Source organism: Natator depressus, chromosome 11 (genome assembly GCF_965152275.1).
Source record: "Natator depressus isolate rNatDep1 chromosome 11, rNatDep2.hap1, whole genome shotgun sequence".
Classification (NCBI taxonomy): Eukaryota; Metazoa; Chordata; order Testudines; family Cheloniidae; genus Natator; species Natator depressus.
In genome coordinates, this window is record NC_134244.1 from 45,063,761 (window position 1) to 45,087,119 (window position 23,359).

The following is a 23,359-nucleotide window of genomic DNA, read 5'->3' on the forward strand; positions in this document are numbered from 1 at the left end:
TGCTTGCTTATGTGTTGAGCAACACCAGAGCTCGTGTGACATGGAGGGAGGATAGCAATAAAATAAATTGGCTACGCTCATAGTACAAAACTAGGAGTGATGCAACATTTTCTGTAGAAATAACATCACTCCTTCAGCTCGGAAAACCACCACTTGACCATCATTCTCAACTAATTCACATGAAAGCTGAACTGACTTGTAAAACAAAAAATGGTTCCCACTTTTCAAATAAAAAAAGTCACCCGATACAGCTGAGTTTTAAAACTAACGAAACTGGTTAGTTGGATACCACCAAAGAAAATGAGGGGAAATGGCTATAAATTTCACCCTTCCGCCAGATTAAGGGATTATAGTATAGTATCGTTATTTTGCATAACAAACCTGACTTTTGTTGACAAAACTGCATAGTGTAGACAAGGCCTTACAGAAAATCTTACCTCAATTTATTTAGCATATAGTTGGAATCACTTAATATGTTGCAAATGTGTGAAAAAGTGTGAATGAAAATACATCTTTTAATTGAAATGGTCATTTTTTTTAAAGCCTGCTTATGGGGGTCAGTCACTTCCGCAAGCAGTCAGTCACCAGGTAGATTAGGAATCTTGTCAAAGAGATTGCAAATCCAGTGCTCATTTTGCTTTGAATGTGTATTTTACAGTCATAAGAACTATTTTATAAATACTAGAACTGGTTAAAAATTTTGTTCAAACTTTCCCAAACACCGTCTGTAGAAAAATTTCATTTTTTTCAAAATTGGCAGTTACTCTACAAAAAAAAGTCTAAATGTTTTGGGTTATTGGTTGTTTAGTCATTCTGCCTTTCCTCCTTTTTAATGGAAAAAAGACAGGGGGACTCAAACATTGGAAAACAATTTGTTTTTCAGGGTCTTGATTTTTTGTTTTGTTTTTAAGTGGAAAATTTTCACATTTTCCAGGAAACATACTTATTTTCCAACCAGAGAATCATGTTACAAGGAGGGCTGCAGTACAAAGTTTGCAGTTGCCATGCTTCCTTTTGACTCTCTCAGGGTATATCTACACTGCAATAAAACACTTGTGGCTATGTCGACATAATAAAACTATCTTGACGAGCGGCATAGAGCTTTATGTGACAAAGTTTGAGTGAGGCAGTTTCAGTGTAGACAGTGCGCTTACTTATGTAGCCTTAAGTGGCCTTCAGGACGTGTCCCACAGTGCTCATCATGACCGTTCTGGTAAGCTGTTTCTACTCCTTTTCCCTGCAGCCAGGTACACAGGCATGCACCCCTCCCCCTTGAAAGCCCCAGGAATTTTGGAAATTCCACTTCCTGTATGCTCAGCGTGGACAGCTCACATCATATCTTCCCAGCTAACCATGCCAGCTTTCTGCACCAAATGTGCTCCCGCCTGGAGTACACCAGAGTTGCTGGATTGGTTGGATCTGTAGGGAGAGGAGGCTGTGTAGTCACAGCTCCAATCCAGTCATAGGAACTTTGACACATACGAGCAGATTGCTCCTGGTATTGATGAGAAGGGGCATGAAAGGGACACACAGAAGTGCCGTGCTAAGATCAAGGAGCTGAGACAGGCATACCAGAAGACAAGGGAGGCCAACGGTCACTCTGGTGTGGCACCAAAACCATGCTGCTTCTACAAGGACATGTTTTGAGAAAGGCTGCAATCATCTGATCAGGCCAATAACGAGCATAGACCATGGAGAGAGACAAATGAAAAACTAGAAATGGATAGCCAGGAGAGGAGACAGGGGAAGAAGCGGATAATAGAGGGTCAGGAGCGGATGATAAAGCTCACGGAGGACCAATCATAAAGCTCACGGAGGTCCCTGATAGCACTGCAGTTGGAACACATGCATGCTTGACTCGCCTGCAGCCCATACAGAACGGCATTCCATGCCCTCCCCAAACTTCCCACACACATTCCTTGCACATTCCCGGCCCATCACAGTACCCCTTGTACTCCAAGCCTTGGAACATTTTTGGTAACAACAGCTGGACTTACACACAGCTGTGAGATCCTTATTTCAGAGAGTGTTGCTCACGGTCATGAACCCTGTAAGAAATGTTAATATGTGTATTACTGTTTAATAAAAATTTAGTCTTACAAAGACAATGATGCTTTATTTGGGACCTACATGGGGGGGTGGGCAGAAATTCATACACAGTGGCAATCAGCATATTTGCAGACTACAATTAATTTTCAAGCAGGAATTGTTATTCTAGGTGGCAAGTAAATAATGCCTGTCTGAATGCATTACAGAAAGACACATGACTGGGGCTCATTGCCAAAATGCTGCTTCAGAGACTCCCCGATTTGAATAGCCCCCTGTTGAGACCCTCTAATAGCCCTGGTATCTGGCTGCTCAAAATCAGCCGCCAGGCAATCCACCTCAGTGCTCCACTCCTCTGGAAACTTTTCCTCCTTGGCTTCACAAATGTTATGCAGAGCACAGCAGGCTGCTATGACCATGGGAATATTTTCCTCATTGAGGTTCAGTCTGCCAAAAAGGCAGCGCCAGAGACCACTTAAATCGCCAAACACATATTCTATGGTCATTCTGCTGCTGCTGAAGCGCTCCTTGCTGCCGTCAAGGTTTCCGATGTAAGGCTTCATGAACCACAGAAGTAACGGGTATGCTGGGTCTCCCAGGATCACTATGGGCATTTCTACATCCCCTATTGGAATCTTCTGCTCCAGAAAGAAAGTCCCTGCATGCAGCTTTCCATACAGGCCAGCGTTATTGAAGATGGATGCATCACGCACCTTCCCTGACCACCCCGCGTTGTAGTCAGTGAAATGACCCTAGTAATCCACCAGCACCTGCAATACCATAGAGAAGTAGCCCTTTCACAAGATGGTCTGGGGCCAAAATTGGGATATGCATGCCATCTAATACCCCGCCACAGTTAGGGAATCCCATTGCCGCAACACCATCCACTATTTCCCAAAAATTGCCCAGAGTCACAGTCCTTTGTAGCAGGAGACGATTAATGACCCTGCACACTTGCATCATCGCAACCCTTACAGTGGGCTTCCGATCTTCAAACTGATTCACGACTAACCAATAGCAGACTGAAGTTGCCAGCAATCACCACATGCTTTTCCACTACTAAGGCAGCTCTCGTTTTGGTGTCCTGGCGCTGCAGGGTGGGGACAAGCTCTGCACACTGTTCAAGGAAGGTGGCTTTGTGCATACAGAAGTTGTGCAGCCACTGCTCGACATCCCATGCCTGCATCACAATCTGATCCCACCACCCAGTGCTTGTTTCCTGAGCCCAACAGCAACAGTCCACCATGTGCAGCTGCTCCATGAATGTCAACATCAATCTTGAATTTTTTTCTTTCCATGGCACACAGCAGGGCAGGCAGTACGGATTCCTGTTCAGATTTGCAGCTCATGAAATTGTACAGAGTCAGCCACATTGTGTTCTTAACGCTCATCACAAGACTGGTGAGCAGTGCAGGATCTATACTTTCAGGCAGAGATGGTGGATGCAAGTTTACAGGGACAGTTGAAAAACAGCACAAAACGTAGTCAGAAGCCCTTGGAATTATGAGACAGAGAAAATTGCATCATGGGCAGTAATCCCACTCCCATGATGCATTTTGATCCATTCCCACAACTCTTAGCAGAAGAAGGTGGTGATTTGCACAGTGGGATAGCTACCCATGGTATACTGCTCTCTCTGTTGGTACTAGAGCATCAACTGTGAATAAGCTCCGCCAACACAAGAAGTATTGTGTGAACATGCACAAGCAATGTAATTACAGTGGCTTATGATCATCAACGTAACTTAAGTCAAATTAACTCTGTAGTGTAGACATGGCCTAAGTCTCTCTCATGGAGTTTCCCTATACCCTTCTCCATCATAAAGCAACCACACCATAAATTAGTTGTAAAAATTCGCTTATATTGATTACACAAGAGAATCTAAAATTTAAGATTCACTCAACATTTCATATGCAAGTTTAGATTTGACACTTGAAATCTACTCACATCTGCAGTAAGTGTTTGATCTCTAAGATGACACTTTATTGAATAATTACCTGGATTTAAACAGCACTCATGGTATGGATTTAAACCGCTATTTATTTGTTGACATTTTCACCAAAGATTGCAATAAATTACATATGTTATTGAGTTTCATGACATTTCACAGCATGCTCAAACCGAGTTATTTTTACTAAGGAGATAAGATTAAAAAAACCTTTATTCTACCTGCATAATAATTTTAGTACAGGTTTATCAAACAACTAAGACTTGTTCAGGTCAGACAAATATTCTGTCATTGAAAGTCTTCGAACAGTTTCTTCAGTTAAATCACTCAAAATGATGGCAAAACAAGGTTATCTACTTCCCACATACGCCCTCCAATGAATGACACTACTCTACAATGTCAATAAAGGTACTGAGCAATTCAATGTACCCTTCTAAACTAGAATTATTTTAATTCACAACCAATCAATTTTAAAGATATTTATAAAAGTGTTTGGCATAATTTGCTTAACAATCACATCCAGATTATCAGTTAGGAAATTTCAGCAACCTTCCCTGAACATACTCATAGCATTCAATATCATCAATACAAGAAAACCAAAACATATTACACAATGGAAGTTACACCAATGATAGGGAGACCCAGATTATTTTTTTCATTTTTGTCTCAGCTTCTTAGGCCTGGTCTACACTGGGAGGGAGGAGGGCGGGGGGGAGGGAATCGATCTAAGTTATGTAACTTCAGCTACGTGAATAATGTAGCTGAAGTCGACATACTTAGATCTACTCACTGCAGTGTCTTCACTGTGGTGAGTTGACTGCTGCCGCTCCCCCGGCGACTCCGCCTGCACCTCTCGCGCCAATGGAGCACAGGAGTCAAAGGGAGAGCGCTCAGGGGTCGATTTATCGCGTCTAGACTAGACACAATAAATTGACCACCACTGGATCGATTGCTGCCTGCCAATCCGGGGGGTAGTATAGACATATCCTTAGTTATATTGCGATAATTAGATTTAGCAGAAGTCATTCATTTCTCCTTCCTTTTTAAAAAATTCTCCTGTGTGATTGTTCATCACTGCATCATTATTTCTACCTCAGACACATTCCTCACTATCTTCACAGTACTATATGTAGGAGTGGCAATCCCAAATCTGATTGTGACTCTAGATATACTAACCTGGAAGCCATAAATAAATAAAAAGGTCATCTGACAAAGAAGGCATAATTTGAGCTATTATGTGGGGATTCTAAGGTTTAGAACCAATCTTAAAATAGGACAAATTCATGTGAAGTACGTTACAGATCAGCATAAACTGATCTAATTTACATGCTGAAAGAGTGGAAGAGCAGGACTTTACCACAAAAAGCAACCAAAGGACAGGTATAAGAAATAAAACCAAAGGAACTGCTCTCTTACACCGTCCTGTTGGTTGCATTTTCTGCTTCTACAGAACCTCACATTTCTCCCTCCTCAGTCATTTGCACTAATTTACAATGCGTAATTTGCAGAGTCATTTATATAGCCTCTGAATTTGGCCCAAGGTTTCCAAGTCTGTGGAAACACTGTTCCAATAGAAACTGCTGTGTTTTCCCTCCGATGAGTGAAGTGGTGAGCAAATAATGGATGTACCAACTGAGGTAATTAATCAAGCATTATTGCCAAGAGCTTCTAGAAGGAACCACTTAGCCTCCTATCTCAAGAAGCTTAGCCTCCTATCTCAAGAGAACAAGTCCTGAAAAGCACTGTGTAGTTGAGGGAGGGAAAATGATGTAAAGTTAGACAAGGAATAATAAAGCAGGTCAAAACATACTAGTTTTCAGGTGTTTTCTAGCAGATTATAATTCTCATGTCTGGGGAGCTCACCATCCAAAAATCTACCACATACTTTCACAGCATAACTTTCTTCTGATGTTTTGATGATGATTATATTTTATATTCCTTGAAACTAAATGATATAAACAGATTTGACAAATTGGTTGCCCACCAGTTTTCTTTATTCACATCTGAGAAAGCTAAAACATCTGTTGTATAAATCTATACCATTAATTAAATTAAAATGTCTGTCAATACTATGTAATTCCAAAGAATCAAGCCTACTCAGCAATATAGTAAGTTCCAAAAAATTTTCAGCATTTAAAATGCCAGTCATTAAATTGCTTTTCACTAAGAATATCTGTATTCCCCAGAAGTCACCTACTACAGGACAGGCCCAACAAGGAAAGTAACAGAACACCACTAGCCGTCACCTTCAGCCCCCAACTAAAACCTCTCCAACGCATCATCAAGGATCTACAACCTATCCTGAAGGACGACCCATCACTCTCACAGATCTTGGGAGACAGGCCAGTCCTTGCTTACAGACAGCCCCCCAACCTGAAGCAAATACTCACCAGCAACTACTCACCACAGAACAAAAACACTAACCCAGGAACCTATCCTTGCAACAAAGCCCGTTGCCAACTCAGTCCGCATATCTATTCAAGGGACACCATCATAGGACCTAATCACATCAGCCACACCATCAAGGGCTCGTTCACCTGCACATCTACCAATGTGATCTATGCCATCGTGTGCCAGCAATGCCCCTCTGCCACGTACATTGGCCAAACTGGACAGTCTCTACGCAAAAGAATAAATGGACACAAATCAGACGTCAAGAATTATAACATTCAAAAACCAGTCGAAGAACACTTCAACCTCCCTGGTCACTCAATTACAGACCTAAAAGTCACAATTATTCAACAAAAAAACCTTCAAAAAAACAGACTCCAAAGAGAAACTACGGAACTGAAATTAATTTGCAAACTGGACACCATTAAATTAGGCTTGAATAAAGACTGGGAGTGGATGAGTCCTTACACAAACTAAAAACTATTCCCCCATGCTAATTTCTTCCCCTACTGTTACTCACACCTTCTTGTCAACAGTCTGAAATGGGTCACTCGGATTATCATTACAGAAGGTTTTTTTTCCTCCTGCTGCTAATAGCCCATCTTAATTGATTAGTCTCGTTAGAGTTGGTATGGCAATACCCATTTTTTCATGTTCTCTGTATATATATGTATGTGTGTATATATCTTCCTATTGTATTTTCCACCGAATGTACCAATGAAGTGGGCTTTAGCCCACGAAAGCTTATGCCCAAATAAATTTGTTAGTCTCTAAGGTGCCACAAGTACTCCTCGTTGTTTTTGCTGATACAGACTAACATGGCTACCACTCTGAAACCTGTATTTCACAGTGAATCAGGTAGCTTTACTTGCCAAATTACAAATGCACTTTAGCTGATCAGAATCTCCTTGAGGTACATGCTAATCAAACAATTGTACTGTAACTGCTGAAACTGCTCCCGGAGAAGGAGGCAGCTAAGGAAATTGCTCACTATTGCAGGCTGTCAGAAGAAGCTGCTGGGGAGGGGTGTTAAGGCAAGGGAAGAGACTCTAAATCAGTGGCTCTCAATGGGGGGCGAGGAGGGAGGTTACATCAACTCATCTAGATATTTGCCTAGTTTTACAATTGGCTACATAAAAAGCATTAGTGAAGTCAGTACAAACGAAAATTTCATGCAATGACCCATTTATATTGCTCTATACACTATACAATAATTTCAATTGATTTATAATTGTATGGTAAAAATTAGAAAGTAAACCGTTTTTCAGTATTAGTGTGCTGTGACACTTTCATATTTTTATGTCTGATTTTGTATGCAAGTAGTTTTTAAGTGAGGTGAAACTTGGGGTACACAATACAAATCAGACTTCTGAAAGGGATACAGTAGCCTGGAAAGGTTGAGAACCACAGCTCTAAATACATTAGCTCTGAGTTAAACATGGGAGTTTAATTTTTTAGACATTCAAGCAAGACGTACACTTGCTTGATTTGGCTAAGAACTAGCCATTAGCTGAAATACAGTAATTTTTTTTTTTTTTTAGCTAAAGTAATGCGTCCTGATTTGTATGACTGCAAAAACGTACCTATCTCCAACTCATCTTTCTTAAATTCTGATGTGCACGGGAGTTAAACCAGCAAGAACTAAAAGCTACGTGAACATCTAAAACAGCACCTTAGTCAGCAAAATCTCAAGTCACTTAAAACATACATCTCTTAAGGGAAAGTCTTCATTCTTTTGTAAATGATAGACTTCAACCTAAACTGCAAATGTTTTTGAGCAAAATAATAAAAATTAATATTCCAGCTCCACCCCTGCCAGACTAAATCATTATTTTTACTACTTGATAAGATTTCATCTTATTATTAATTATTTGAATGCCCAAGAGACCCAGTCTGGACCAGAACCCCATTGTGCTAGGGGCTGTACACACAGAACAAAAAGATGGTCCCTATCTTTTGTGGAGTAAAGACTGGAAAAAAAGGAGGAGAAAGAACTTTCTATAAGAAATCCTGTAAACGAATTGTCCTAAAATTCAGAATCAATTGCTTTCGTGCCAGTTAGTAGTTAATTTAATAAGGGTGCAAAACGATCACATTTTATTTTATAAGAAGTGAAACATGACACCAACCTTGCGTAGGTCATTTCAATCAAGTTACAGACCAGAATAAAAACTGGCTTACCAAGAACCACTAGTGACAAACTATGTTTGAATTTAGTTTTGCTATCCAGATTAAAAGATATTTTAGAGCTGTGTTTGAAATAAGCCTTAGTGAAAATCTGAGATACACTTCTGTCAAATACATCTGGCAAAGATCAAACAACCATACAAGTCAGATCCAAATTATACACCAGGCAACTGATTGAAGAAAAAAAAAAACTCAGAAACTGTACCTGAAAGGAAGGCTAATTTTTTCTTCAGAATAGGTAATATTACGGTAGCTTCCATTCTACTTCAGTTAACTTTCACAGCTCTGAAACACAAGAAATTAAGAGTGTCAACTTTGGGAAATCAATTACTGTGCTACACTAGAACAAGAGTTGGCTTGTGCCAGCATGGTTTTGTAGTTACTTTTCAGAGAACAGCACAAAACACTTTATAACCAAAACTGTGATGTAACATTTGAATTGCATTATGTTGCAAAACTGAAGAAAAACCCCAGATCAATGTCAATCATTTTTCCATTGTAAATCTTTTAAGTCACTATTATTTCTTTTTATTATCTGAAAGCGATTTAGATTTTTTTTTATTATTTTAGCCTTAAATTTCATAGACCCTACAAAGTTAAATTCATTTTATTTTCAACACACTAAAGACAACACACAAACCCGTAAGACATACATAGCTTAAGTACCCTTATTCAAGATGGGGGAAAAAAACATTAAAATAGAAGCAGTTTATAAGTAGAACTCCTCTTATAATTTGTCATTCTTGTGAAACAGAATCGGTGTGACTAAACCTAGTGCTCCTGTTCACATTTTATAGGGCTTCTCTCAAAGAACCAGGATTACGATTAAAAGAGTAATTATCTTTATATTGCATGCAAGTTAATGCGTTACCAAATTAAGATCTCAATGCAGTTATCACCGAACTGAGACTGAAGAGACACATTTTGCAAACAATCTAATTAATCCTTTCTGTTGCTTCATCATCTTTTAATCTATTGTTTTATGTATAGGTGGAGATGTTTCTGCTTTTCTCCCCTACTTTCATGAATTCAGCCCAAATTCACAAAGCGTATCAGTGACACAAAAACACATATTGCAGGGGAGAATTCACCCAGCTCTGCAGCATAGCAAACCTCTCACAATCCTAATAATTTACACATGCTGCTTCTGCTGGGCCATGGGAGATGCAATGTGATGGTTTAACCATCCAGTACACCCGATGGATTTTCGTCTTAATAATTTGAATGGACATTGCATAATAAACTGAAATTAGGACATAATAATAATAAATAAACTGAAATGTATCTGGCAACAGCAAACATTAATAGATACTTCTGTAGAGACCTTTCACATCTGCAAGAACATTTTGACAATACATGTTGCTTACTAAGGAGTCTGTTATACACACAGACCATTTTCCCCTCCCTACCATGCAAACTGACATAAAAACCAAATGGAACTGCCTTAATGTACCAAGCTCATTAGTAGCTAAAATCCATTACATTATGAGAAATAAATATCCACCATTGGGATAGATTATGGATACGTGAAGTCAGTGTTCTCTTCTTCTCAATTGAAAATAAGAAGCCCAAGCTAACTGAAATACCTCTTCATTGAGGCAGTATGTATTGGGAAATTGCCTAATAACTAAAAGTCTGTTTAAACATAATGACAACTTTTCTCTGTTGCTGTAAGATATTACCAAAACTTTCAATCTACAGCTAACAAGAAGAAAAGTGACATCCTGAGAAGAATTTAGAACAAATTACATTCCAAAAACCAGGTAAAATGTAGTAATATATACAAAGATAAGCAAGTGAAGACAAATGACACAAATAAAAGTTCAAAGCGTGTAAAAGAAAGACAATGGACTTCAATCACTGTAATGTTGAGTCAGCTAAACACTGGAAGGCAACAAACAAGAGTAACTCACTCTGGAACTATACTAATCCCACCGAACGCCACACACACACAGATCAAATAAAAAGAAAGAATGAATTTGGATTTAAGATGAACAGTCCAAGCTCTGCCAAAAGGAACTCAAGTTGACAACTAAAGAGTAAAAAATGTGTAGCATAACTATTATATTAAAAGTTGTACAAGAGAGTATTGGGTGAGCATCTAAATCTAAGCAAGTATCTTCAAAAAAGGCAACACTCATGGGAAAGATGACCGTTAAACACCAAGATGGCATGTGAGAAAGTGATAAAAATGTAGATTTCAGCAGGTTCCTAAAAAGGTGAAGAGGCATAGGAAAATTAGTCAATAAGACCAGAACTCTGCATGCTGGGAAGCTTTAAGAAAAACTGAGTGACAAAGGGGTGTCAAACTTTGCTTCTCACTCAGTGACAATGATCAGTGTGAGACTACAAAGAGCATTCAGCCCACAGAAAAGCTTTACTACAAGTATCTGCCAGGGCAAAACAACTTGAATCTTTTCTGGCATCGGGATAAAGGAATTATGCAGATAACAACCCTTTCCACGCCCTCAAATACTGAACACGCATTAAATCTTTGTCTACACTACACAGCGGTTAGCAACACAGCCGTGTCGCTAAAAGTCGGGCAGTGTAAACGTGTTTGTCGGCACTTTTGTGGACAAAATACTTCCACCCCCTAGGAGTGGGGTTCATGTTGCTGACAGGAGTGTGGTTAGTCTCTAAGGTGCCACAAGTTCTCCTTTTCTTTTTTTTTCCTCCTGCCAACAACAAGCCGTTTACACTGCCACTTGCTGTGGCAAGTTTGTTTTTCAGCAGGGGGCTTTTTTAAGCACCTGTGAATGACAAAAGTTTTGTCGTTCAATTGGCAGTGCAAACAAAGCCCAAGTCATGAAGAACAGCAAAAGAAAGTAGGCATTTGAGACCAGATCATAGCTTCCATTATTTTTCACACAGAAGAGAGAAAAACTGCAGAGAACTCTCTGAAATGGCCCAAATTTCAATAGAAGAAGAGGGATTGAGCCAATATAACATTGTCCCATGTCCTAAAGTTCAAAGGAAACACCTACATACTATTTCAACATGATTGGGCTTCACAATATTGGGGACATGGCTCAGGAAGGAGAAATAGAAGGCAGGGCAAGGGTAAAGCTCCAAACCACCATCAACTTCCGTATGCATAGGGATTCTCCTGCTAAGACAACATTATTTTATGCCAACTTCCACTCTGTAACTCAAGACCTAATTTCCACCAACGGTGGGGTTTTTTGGTTTATGCATTTTCAAGGAACCAGAAAGAGCACAGCTCAAGCATGTGCTAAAAACTGGTTACTTAAAATCTCAACTTTTAAAAATTAATATGTTAATTTTCTTCTGATTTGAGTTTTAATCTTCAAGGAAAGCAACCCATCAAGTTTGAATTTTCTAGCGTCATTCATTTTTAAGTTATCCAAGAGTGAAATATCTGATTGGAACATAAGAGGAAAATTTTTCCATACATGTGTAACTCAAAAAATGACGGAAATGATTTGGCTCAGACTTTTTTTTAAAAGTTATCTTTGGGCTAAGAGAAATTTCAGCATAAAAAGATCTTGTTAGAAAAAGCTATGAATGCATGAAAGACTTAACAGAAATAAGAAAATCAGCACCAGTGATAGTACGCACCACTTGAACACATTTTATACATAGATCTGTCACACACACCCACCTCTATACAAATCTCTGTGTGGGTGCGCGCGCACATACAAAACCAATTGTAGCCACATCCCATCGTCAGTGGGGATCGAATCCATAGCATCAAACAGCACCAACTGTACCTGAGCTACCACCACCCGCGCTAGAGAACCTATTTAGTTGTGACAATACAAAGTTGTATAGTAAGCAGTGCCTGCCAGCAGAGGGAGCCATGATCACACCCACATCACTAGGTCAGTGCATTGTTTGTGTGTGCCTACATGAAGGAAAAGGGGAAGAGAGAAAACATGATGGTATGGTGGGGGATTATAAAGGTTTTGCCAGCATGAATTTGGTACGGGTGTGTTACAAGTGATAAACCCACACAAGTAAAGCAGATTATCCTAAACAAGTGACAATCAATTTTTACTACCACACTACCATATATTCTGTACATGCCACATTTTACAGAAAATATTTTAGAAATGTTTTCAAAAACTTTTTAATCCTCAGTCCAAAATACTTTGGCTTATAGATCTTATGCTTTATCAAATGGCCACTGGACACCATTTTTAAATTCACATGTAGATGCAAAACATGATGCTACAGTATATGTGACATACAGTGAGCAGGGGAAGCGGAGAAGAGCTAAATTTCCTTGTGCAAAATTACAAACTCTCCCTCTCATTACAGCAAAAATGCTTCTTACTGCCAAATTAATTCAGTCATCAGGAACAAATGATCACACACCCAACAGAGGGTGGGGTGGTTTGATCACACCAGCAAGGAAAACCAACTCCTGGAGTCCTGAGAGGAGAAGGGAGGGGCAGGCTTGACTGCTCTGTGATCTTCCCCTCTCCCACTATCCAGAATGCAACTCACAAGTAGAGATCATAGTGGGGGGGATGGAAAACTACTGAATTCTCCACCTCTCCCTTCTGCTGTTGGGAGGCTGGGGGAAAGAGGGGAGAGTTGATTGTCTCACACCCTTCCCCTTCCTGTGTATGAAGCCCCTGGGGCCATGCAGCAGCCATTTTGCTCTGGTTGCTGCTGCAGAAACAGCAGCTGCCTGAAAGAAGCCATATTGACAACACCTCTTTATATTCGAGCATTTACACTTATTTGCAAACAACACAACCCTGGTTAAGGTATGAAGCTGAGGGCCCCAGTTTCCTACAGTGCAGGAGTGGACAGTTACTAAGTAAATTAACTTACACCAATTGGTTCACTATCTGGATAACTCTCTTTTGGCAGGAAGATGTGATTTGGGTGAACTCACTCACCTATTAGGAAGATATCCATAGATGGTAGAATGCCTGGGGAGTCCTGCTTACCCCTGAAAAAAAGAGACACAACCCAGAGGATGACATACCTGGAAATCAAATTGGTAGGTGTATCACGCCTAAGGAAAAACTGGACAAATTAGGTATGTTAATACAAGTGATTAATTAAAGGGTTTTGGCAAAGTTACTCCAACGCAGTTGCATGTAATTATGGGCTCTTTAAATTTTACCTCTAACCACGGTGGTCCTGGTAAGGGCTTTTGTGTACACTTAGTAGCAACCACCTTGGCAATTAAGGAGCCTCATTATTTTGACAAAGAAAAAAGAGGGAATACTTGAGTGTGGGAGGCATTTTTTAAATAGTTTAAGGGAGTGATCTGAGTGGATGCCAGGTTGAGATTTACAGGTACAATGGGATGCCACAGTGGGTGTTGGATCAGTAGAGGCTTTGCCCCCAGAGCAAGTTTTTGCAGGGCAGAGGCAATGCTGTTTAAGGCAGAATTTGCTGTGGCTTTTCAGCTCTGCTGGGGTTAGTGAAGTCCCTTCTGGAGCATCAACAGGCCACTCCAAGCACACATTGGAACTGGAAGAGGTGCAGGTTAAATAAATGGTCAATAAGCAGAAGCTGGGGGCCAGAACAGAGCTAAGAGAATGGCTAGATGAACAGTTATGCCCAACTAAATCCAGAGGAACATTTTCTGACTTGGTGTACGTAAGAGCCAGCCTTTTATTGCATTATACTGGGATGTCAGCTACTTGACCAGAGATCCATTTGCTACAGTATTAAGAAAGGTGTTAGCCTGCTTGGGGTGCAATACAGCAAGATTTGGTAAGAATTCCTTCAGGAATGACGTGGCAACATCTGCAGCTTTGAAAACATTTGATTCACGGAGGGGTCCAGGTGACTGGGCTCTGGATAATATAATGTTATATAACCAATGCCCACTCTTCAGTGGGGACTAGCAAGGCAGAGGGATAATACAAGCAAACCCTCTGTCTGCTTGCAATTTTCAGGAGACATTGGAAACAAGATGGATTTGCTGCACTTGATGATAGTGCTCTGAGCCCACAAGAGGGCAAGAGAACAGCAGGTGGATCACAGGTGAGCTTCAGGCTGCAACAGTCAGCTTTGGATGGTTTCAGGGGAGGGGCATGTTGTGGCACAAGCTAATGCCTTTCCTGCACTCCCTGATGGGAGAATCACATTCATCTAATGTCTTGATTATTTATTTAATAGAGAACGATCTTGGGGTTTGTACTGGGGTGAATCTGAGTGTCAGAATTTAACAGGAACATGGGCTGGATTATCCACTAGTGGCTGGGCACCAAACGAGGTTTGGTTAGAGATGTTTGCAAAGCGGATATTTCAACTCTGCTACTGTGAATCAGGCCTGGACCAATTGGTCACCTGTCTATTTTGGTGAGATGACAACTACACACAGAAAAATCAAGTACGATCTTTCTCAGCTCTACAAGAAAGATGAGCACGTTGAACAGACACAAGGATCCACATATGACTGAGATAACTTAGACTGCACAAATGGATGGCAGATACCAGAAAGCTACTTACTGGTGCCCCCTGTGTGCAAATTAATCAAAGTCAGTCATTTTACAGCAACTAAAGCAGTGCTTAATTTGTACCATGGCTTGCCAAGGCTGAGCCCCGGCACCTCTAGGCTTGGAAGTTTATAGCCCCGGCACTTCTGGGCTTGCCGCGTCAGTTACAAAAGTAAAAAAAAAAAAAAAAACACTGGTTGAGCCCCGGCATCTCTTTCATTACAAATTAAGCACTGAACTAAAGGCATCGTTTTTTTGACTGACTTTTTGGAAGGCATCTCCGTAGACACCTTTATGTAGATACACACACGGCTTTTTCTGACCAAAAACATTTTGACTCCCCTCATTTTTAGGTTTCAAAGAAACAATACATTTAACTAAGTGAACAATTAAGCGTTTGAGAGAAGAAATTGCATTTCACGCCTTGCCAGAGTTTGCAGAGGCTATTTGAGCTTTGTTGTGAAGAAATATTGTAGTGGCTATTTTTTTTTTTTTTAAACCAAACTTTCTCCTCTCGATTCCCCAGAGGACAATGTGTTTATCGATGCCTTTCTTTTGACAAACAAACCAACCTACATGCCAACAGCACTTTTTAGCAAAAGTGAACATGCACATTATTTTGCATTACTGCATATTATATTTAAATGTATTAGACAAATTAGGATTACCAAAACAGTATACACCTTAAATGCTGATTAGTCAATTCAGCAACATCACACTACTGTATGCTTCAGACAAAAGTTTCTTTTAAACAGAGCTCAGATCTTCACTCGTCTCTCCATTATAATTCATCTCATCCATTCCAATGCTAACTAGCGGACCTTAGTAAAAATCGTGTTTACAGCACATGTGCAAAGTTTCAAAAACGTTTTACCTCTCTCCTGATCAAGAAAGTTTCTCAAGAAAGGTTACTGTGATATATACTAAACAGCCATTTATTCTGTAAACAAAGAGGACAGCCTTTTATCATTTTGCCATACACTTCAATATTGGGGGGGGGGGGAGAGAGTTTGAATCAGTTTGTTTGTTTATATGTATACATAACTAACAAACACTGATTCAAACACTCTCTCTCTGCAAATAGGCAATATTTATTCTTTTGAGGCTGCAAAACCTCTATTATTAAAATACTTACTGGCTTTCAGAGATATAGTGGTATATTAATGTCCATAAGTTAAAATAGCTCCTTTGTTCAATACTTCCTGAAGCCAAAGGAAGTATTTCAGTTTATGAGAAAAACCTTTTCATCACTATTATTGACAATGCAAACCAGCCATTCTTTGTTCGAAATGCTATTGAAACGTTCAGTTACCCGTTTAATAAAGGCTTTAGGGTGCTCTCTATCTAACAGGAATAGTCTTAAGGACAGCTTATCAGGCTATTTCTTCCTTGCTCCCACCCCAGCAGGAATGGTTATAGCATCTTCCACCAAACCTTCACAGCATTAGGAGATTTTTGGGGAGGAATGAAGCTAAAGGTCCTTCCTTAACCCCAACCAGAAAAATATTTTGGGGGAGAGCAGGAGAGAGTCACTCTGCTCCCCACTGGGAGCTACAGTGACAGATGGCACCACACACTCCACTTATAGAAGGCCTAGCAGCTGCCATGACGACAGCTATGGAGCACTACATGTACCATTGCCTTGGCAGCTCCCATTTGAGGGCAGTTGTACACTAGGGAAATGCTAAAATATTTTGCCGCATGATGGGTTTTTTAAAAACCTATATTAAATGCAAAGGAGCAAATATATTACTATAAATAAAAGTTACATTAGAATGAAGATTTAGCTACTGTAATACCCAACAAGTGGTTTAAGATATCAATCTTGTTTTTTTCTGAACTTTCCTATTTCAGATTTGTTTTCTTCCCACTTTGGTTGACTGTCATTTTTCCATCTATACTAGAGCAAATACAAGTCCAATCACTTGTTAAGGAGGGAGATTAAGTTCAGTAATTCTTCTAAAATGGCTGACCTACTGAAAAAAATTAAAAAAACTTGTTCCCTATGTTGTAATAAATTGGGCCTACAAATTTACTCTAGTGGTAAGTTCAACTGTAAGAAGTATGTAAAGATTCATGAGATATCACAATAACCTATAACAACCTATAACACAAGTTGCTGTGAAAAGATATGAAAGGGAGACAGAAATACTGAATTAGTCCAAACAAAAAAGCCTCCTAATAGAAGCCAAGGACCGTATTCAGATCCTGCATGGTAAACAAGAGAAGTGTGGAATCATAAATCAGTTAGGCCTACTTTCTGACGCACCAGTTTGGATGCACTGGTGGACAAAATAGTGAGGGGATGGGCTATTCCACCCCCCACCATTCCCTTTGGGGGTCCTTAAAGAAAGACTTTTTTGGGGGGTGAAATTAGCTACTGGAGCAAACTTCAAAATCATAGGTACCACCCCCACAATCTCCTTCGATCCTGGGCCTTTTGTCACACTGATCCTGAGAAATGTTCTGACCAGACTGGGACCTAGATGACACCACCACCTCCACCAGATCCTGCTGAATCCCAAATACCACCTGGGATGAAACAGGATTGGACTTAAACAGCAGCTCCAGCTCATCTCAGCTAACTTCTCTTTTCCCTAAATGGACAATTACTATCTTTGATGCCATCTAAGAGACTGTCAAACAAGATGGGGGCAGAAAGGGTTTCCTTCTAAAACATCTCTCCAGTTAAAGGGAAAGGGAACACAGGATGGTGTTAAAATGAAAGCCTTATTTAATACTTTACATTGCAAATGCTTCAATTGTTTTTCCCTTTTTTCTTTATCTTTAATAAAAGGTTAAAAACAATTTGTAATGGTGTGTTTGCCATGGTAATAAGCAAGCTGAGGTCTCTGTACACCAGACTCCAGTATTAAACAGTTACTTAACACTATTTAATACTGGACAATAACTGGATTATGTTAACACCATTAGCCTCATACTCCATCTAAATTAATATAACATTCAACAAACAAAACAAAAAAATAAGATGGATAATTTAAAAGTGCATCAATATAGCTTTTAAATTAAAATCAGAAAAGGGAATACTTTAAGCACAGAATACTTTACAGACGCACACGCGCGTCAGTAATTCTGGATAACATTTATCCCAGAATCTTAAAGGAATTAGCTCTGACATGCTGACAAATATTTCATAAGTGTTATGGAAAATTATAAAGAAACCATAGGACTGAGGAAATTCATCTATATCACTAACATTGGGGGTGGGGGAAGAACAATTCTGGCAATGACTGATCAGTAAAACTAAATTTTAGTTCCTAATAAAATAAAGAAATTTGGATTGGAGAGAAGGGACGGGATTAAAGACCTAAATGACAGTAGAACAATACATTGACAAGAACTGGTTTATGACATAAATATAATGTAACACTTTTCATCCAAGGATCCCAAAGTGCTTTACAAATTTGTCACAACACTTCTGAAATAGATGCAAATATCATACCCCATTTTACAGATGGTGAAACTGAGGCACAGATTAGTTAAATGGACTTGCCCAAGGTCATACACCATGTCAAGTGACATGACCAGGAGCAGAACCTAGATCTCTGTACTCCCAACCTCTGATCTCCTCACCAGACCACATTCCCACATATCAGATGGCAAAATTGGGGGACGAAGGACATACGGTATAGCTAAAGAGCATCACAAAACTAATTCAAAATTACTTGGATATGAATCATATGAGCATTGTCATATTGCCAAAAAACAGGCTGACTGACCATAAATAAAAGTACTATCAAAGAGCAACATACTAAATTGTTTGGCGGTTCCCAGAGAGATGTGACACAGGTCTGCATTAGGCCCAGATTTCGCGTTTTCATTTAAAAACACAAAAATGTTAACTGGGAAATATTGCAAATACCTTAAAAAAAAAAAAACAGGACAGAAAGATTAGAAAACTACTAAGTAAAATTCAACCTGGAAAAAACCACAAGCTTATACCTCTGGTGAAAATGTCTATTAAACAGAGACAATTCATGTGAGGGAGATATTTGGGCAGCAGTGCTGAAAGAAGACTAGAGGAGACAGCGAACAAATTATCACACTGTCAGCTTGTATCTAAAGTGCAAAAAATGATTTTGGGCTGCAGATGAAAGAGACTTCAATCACAGACCCAGAGGAAACAGTCTATTTCCATGCTATTTCTAGGCTCTGGTGAGATTGCATTTAGAACACTACATACTGTCCAGGACAATTCAGTCCTAAAAAGACATTTAAAAGTTGTAGAAAAGGTAAGAAGCTGCAGAATTTGGCTTATGAAGAAATCCTATTCCATTATCTAAAATGTCCACTACAACTATCTTGAGCACTGTTCAATATTACAATAATAAAATAAAACAAGCATCCAAAAAGCCAGCAACTCTTCAAAACAAAAGAGAGTTAGTTTAAAAAACAGTCCTAAAAAGAAGAGGGAGAACCCAGAAGAAACACCCTCCCTCCAAAACTGGCATCAATTAGCTGACCAGAAGTGAAATGTCCTGAAGACAGCTGCAGTCAGGTTCTCTTTAACACTATTATACTCTTGTTCCTAACCCACCCAATAGAAATTTCTGCACAGAAGGAACAACAAACTGGGCAAACTCAGCTTAGAAGAGAATTAAGGTATGATCACACAAATGCTTCAGGTCTAAATCATTAAGTGCATTATAAATTAAACAGTAATGTCTTGATCTTTCAGAAAATTAAATATTCCCTCATCCCATTCCAAGAGAGGAAATGTTACAGCAGGGCAACAGTCCAGCTATAGTTAAGGTTCAGACCAGGTTTCTGTTTAAAGCTTGACTCTTCCAAGTGCATCAAAATCTGGGAACAATTTATACCTTCAAGTCAGCGGGACTGCTATGGGTACCCACATGGCCCACAGTATGCCAGCGTTTTTATGGCTGACTTAGAACAACGCTTCCTCAGCTCTCATTCCCTAGCGCCTCTACTCTACTTGCACTACATTGATGACATCTTCATCATCTGGACCCATGGGAAGGAGGCCCTTGAGGAATTCCACCAGGATTTCAACAATTTCCATCCCACCATTAACCTCAGCCTGGACCAGTCCATACAAGAGGTCCACTTCCTGGACACTAGAGTGCAAATAAGCGATGGTCACATAAACACCACCCTATACCGGAATCTTACTGACCACTATACTTACCTACATGCCTCCAGCTTTCATTCAGACTACATCTGACGATCCATTGTCTACAGCCAAGCTCTAAGATACCACTGCATTTCCTCCAATCCCTCAGACAGAGACAAACACCTACAAGATCTCTATCAAGTGTTCTTAAAACTATAATACCCACCTGCTGAAGTGAAGAAACAGATTGACAGAGCCAGAAGGGTACCCAGAAGTCACCTACTACAGGACAGGCCCAAAAAAGAAAGTAACAGAACGCCACTAGCCATCGCCTACAGCCCCCAAATAAAACCACTCCAGCGCATCATCAGCAACCTATCCTGAAGGACGATCCGTCACTCTCACAAATCTTGGGAGATAGGCCAGTCCTCGCTTACAGACAGCCCCGCAACCTAAAGCAAATATTCACCAGCAACTACACACCATACAACAAAAACACTAACCCAGGAACCAATCCCTGCAACAAACCCCGTTGCCAACTCTGTCCACATATCTATTCAAGGGACACCATCATAGGACCTAATCACATCAGCCACACCATCAGGGGCTCATTCACCTGCACATCTACCAATGTGATATGTGCCAGCAATGCCCCCCTGCCATGTACATTGGCCAAACCGGACAGCCTCTATGCAAAAGAATAAATGGACACAAATCAGACATCAAGAATTGTAACATTCAAAAACCAGTAGGAGAACACTTCAATCTCCCTGGACACTCAATAACATATTGAAGAGTGGCAATTCTTCAACAAAAACTTCAAAAACAGACTTCAACTAGAAACTAGAACAGGAATTAATTTGAAAACTGGACACCATCAAATTAGGCCTGAATGAAGACTGGGAGTAGATTGGTCACTACAAAAAGTAATTTTCCTTCCCTTGATATTCACCCCTTCTTGTCAACTGTTGAGAACAGGCCACATCCACCTTAATGGAATTGGCCTCATTAGCACTGACCCCCCACTTGGCAAGGTAACTCCCATCTTTTCATGTGCTGTAATATTTATACTGCTTACTGTATTTTTCACTCCATGCATCTGATGAAGTGGGTTTTAGCCCATGAAAGCCTATGCCCAAATAAATTTGTTAGTCTCTAAGGTGCCAGAAGGACTCCTCGTTGTTTTTGCTAAAATCTATACAGTTACTCGGATTGCCTTGAAATCTTGTGTGCCTCATGGGTATGCAGAGTTCTCTTAATGATCCAAATTAGGGGCCATTTGACCAGGAGGTTCCTGAGATACAGCCTCTGGGAAAAAATAGCTTTTCTTAAAGTTGAGAGATTCTGGCAACCTATTTTTGGTCACAGAGCTCAAACAAGGGCTCAGAACATTGCACCCAGGTGCCCAGTACTCAAGGGTTACCCCAATAGAGTGCATGCCACTCACCAGTTCTTTGGGGGAAATCAAATTAAAAGATTATTTCAAAAATATTTTGCTTTTCCAGTTTGGCTTGTTGCAAGACTCATGCACTAATTCTCATGCCAAATTTATTATATTGAACATGCATGGACAGTAGAGTTAACAGGACTGATAGCCTTCCAATTTTCACACCAGCTGGAGAGCCAAGGGAATAAGCAGGAGTCCTATGAACCTGACCCACTCAGCCAGTGTCAGTCTGAGTCCCACCTGGGGCAGAAATCTGAAAATGGCTGGGACATTTTTGCTAAAACGTCTCTCTATTGGGGGAAAGTAATCACAGGGTTTTTGTTGGTTTTTTTTAAACTGATATGTGAATGCTTGTTGGCAGGATAGGGGCATTTTATGTGATGGAGGAGTAGAGGGAATGGGGATGGATGGTAGGGGAGGTGAGTGGGGCTGCTGGGCTCAGGTGACGGGTGCTGGGAAAGGGACATGGGGGTGAGTGGCAGGTCAGGGGGAAGAATAGGAGCAGGGTCACCTGTCGGCCCCACAGTCTTCCTCTGTGTGTGTGTGCGCGTGCGCGCACATGCGCCAACATATGGGGTGTCTGAGGTCCTTCTCCTTACCCCTCCCATATGAGCTGGGAGGCTTTGCCCGCCCCCAGGATGTGAGAGTCCCGCTCTCTACCGTCATGTGTGCACTAGGGTCTGGGGAGCCCCTGCCCAACCATGGTGATCTGATTCTCCCTTCCCATGTAAGCCAGTTTCTGAGGAGCTTGCTTTTCAGGGGGTGTCTGAGCCCTGCTCCCTGTTGTCCCCTCCCCCCACCCCCAGTGTGTGCCAGAATCTGGGAGGCCCTGACCATCTATGAGGATCTGACCCCTCCATCCCTGTCTCCCTCATATGAGCCATGTTTGCGGGGTGGGGGTGGGGGGAGGGAGGGAGAGGGTTGCTGTTTGGGGATTGTCTGAGCCCCTTTCCTTACCTCTCCCATCTGAGCTAGGATCTGGGGAATACCTGACTCTCCAGGTGGGAATCTTAAAACACATATGCTCAGCGTATACACTAAGAACACACTGCTGACACTGAGTGAGTAGCTGAGAGCAAGTATGCTTGGCACATATCAGTTGTGAGTTTCCATCACTGTGGGGGGGGGAGGGGGAGGGAGAGGAGAGGAGACCCACTGACATGAAGGGAGACATTCACATGCCTCAGAGGCATTGTTTCAGTCTGTATTCATCACCATTCGGGTATTCTTTTTCATCAGAGAATATCACATTGGGGTGAATGGGCCACTTAACATCTCTTAGCCTGCAACTTTGAAGTCTGAAATCTACTCTGGGTAGAAATCTGAGGCTGAACTGTAAACATCTGGGAACAATCCACCGCTCTCAAGGTTTTGAGGCTGGAGAAATTCAATCCGAGTACAGCAGAATATTCAGAACATGCTGAAATTGTTTTTTTTTTTTTTTAAACAAGAAAATAAGTTACACATGCAAATGCTCACTGGAAGGGGACAGGTGATTACAGGTGCAAAAGTAGGTAGTAATAGGGGAGGAGGGATTTGGGTCTGCTGCCAGCTATAGGGGTATTATGGGGAGGGGGATGAATGGGTGATAGGAGAGGGAAGAGGGGCTGGGAGACTCAGGGGAGGGGAGAATACAGGAGGGGTTGGAAAGCAAGCTAGGGTTTAGGGAGGGGGGCTGTCAGCCCTGAATTCTCCCCTTCCATGTGTGTGGTGGGATCTGGGCAACACCTTTTCAGGGGTCTGAGCCCCTCTCCCTGCCCATGCAACTTTAACTCTGCCCTCTTTGGGCAATGCCCCGCAATGCCAACACACAC

General features: G+C 40.8%; 1 protein-coding gene across 7 annotated transcripts in view; it reads right to left on the reverse strand.

The window, feature by feature from the left end:
* The window catches only part of SESTD1 (SEC14 and spectrin domain containing 1), a 117,240-nt gene that overhangs the window by 79,272 nt on the left and 14,609 nt on the right, over positions 1–23,359 (reverse strand). For 6 of the 7 annotated variants that reach the window (XM_074967693.1, XM_074967690.1, XM_074967687.1 and 3 more), the window contains one exon: positions 8,778–8,857. In XM_074967693.1, coding sequence (XP_074823794.1) covers positions 8,778–8,832 — 55 coding nt within the window. In that variant the 5' untranslated portion in view covers positions 8,833–8,857. Of the gene's footprint in view, positions 1–8,777; positions 8,858–13,446; positions 13,467–23,359 lie in introns of those variants that run through there. The other variant, XM_074967691.1, reaches the window with a different exon arrangement.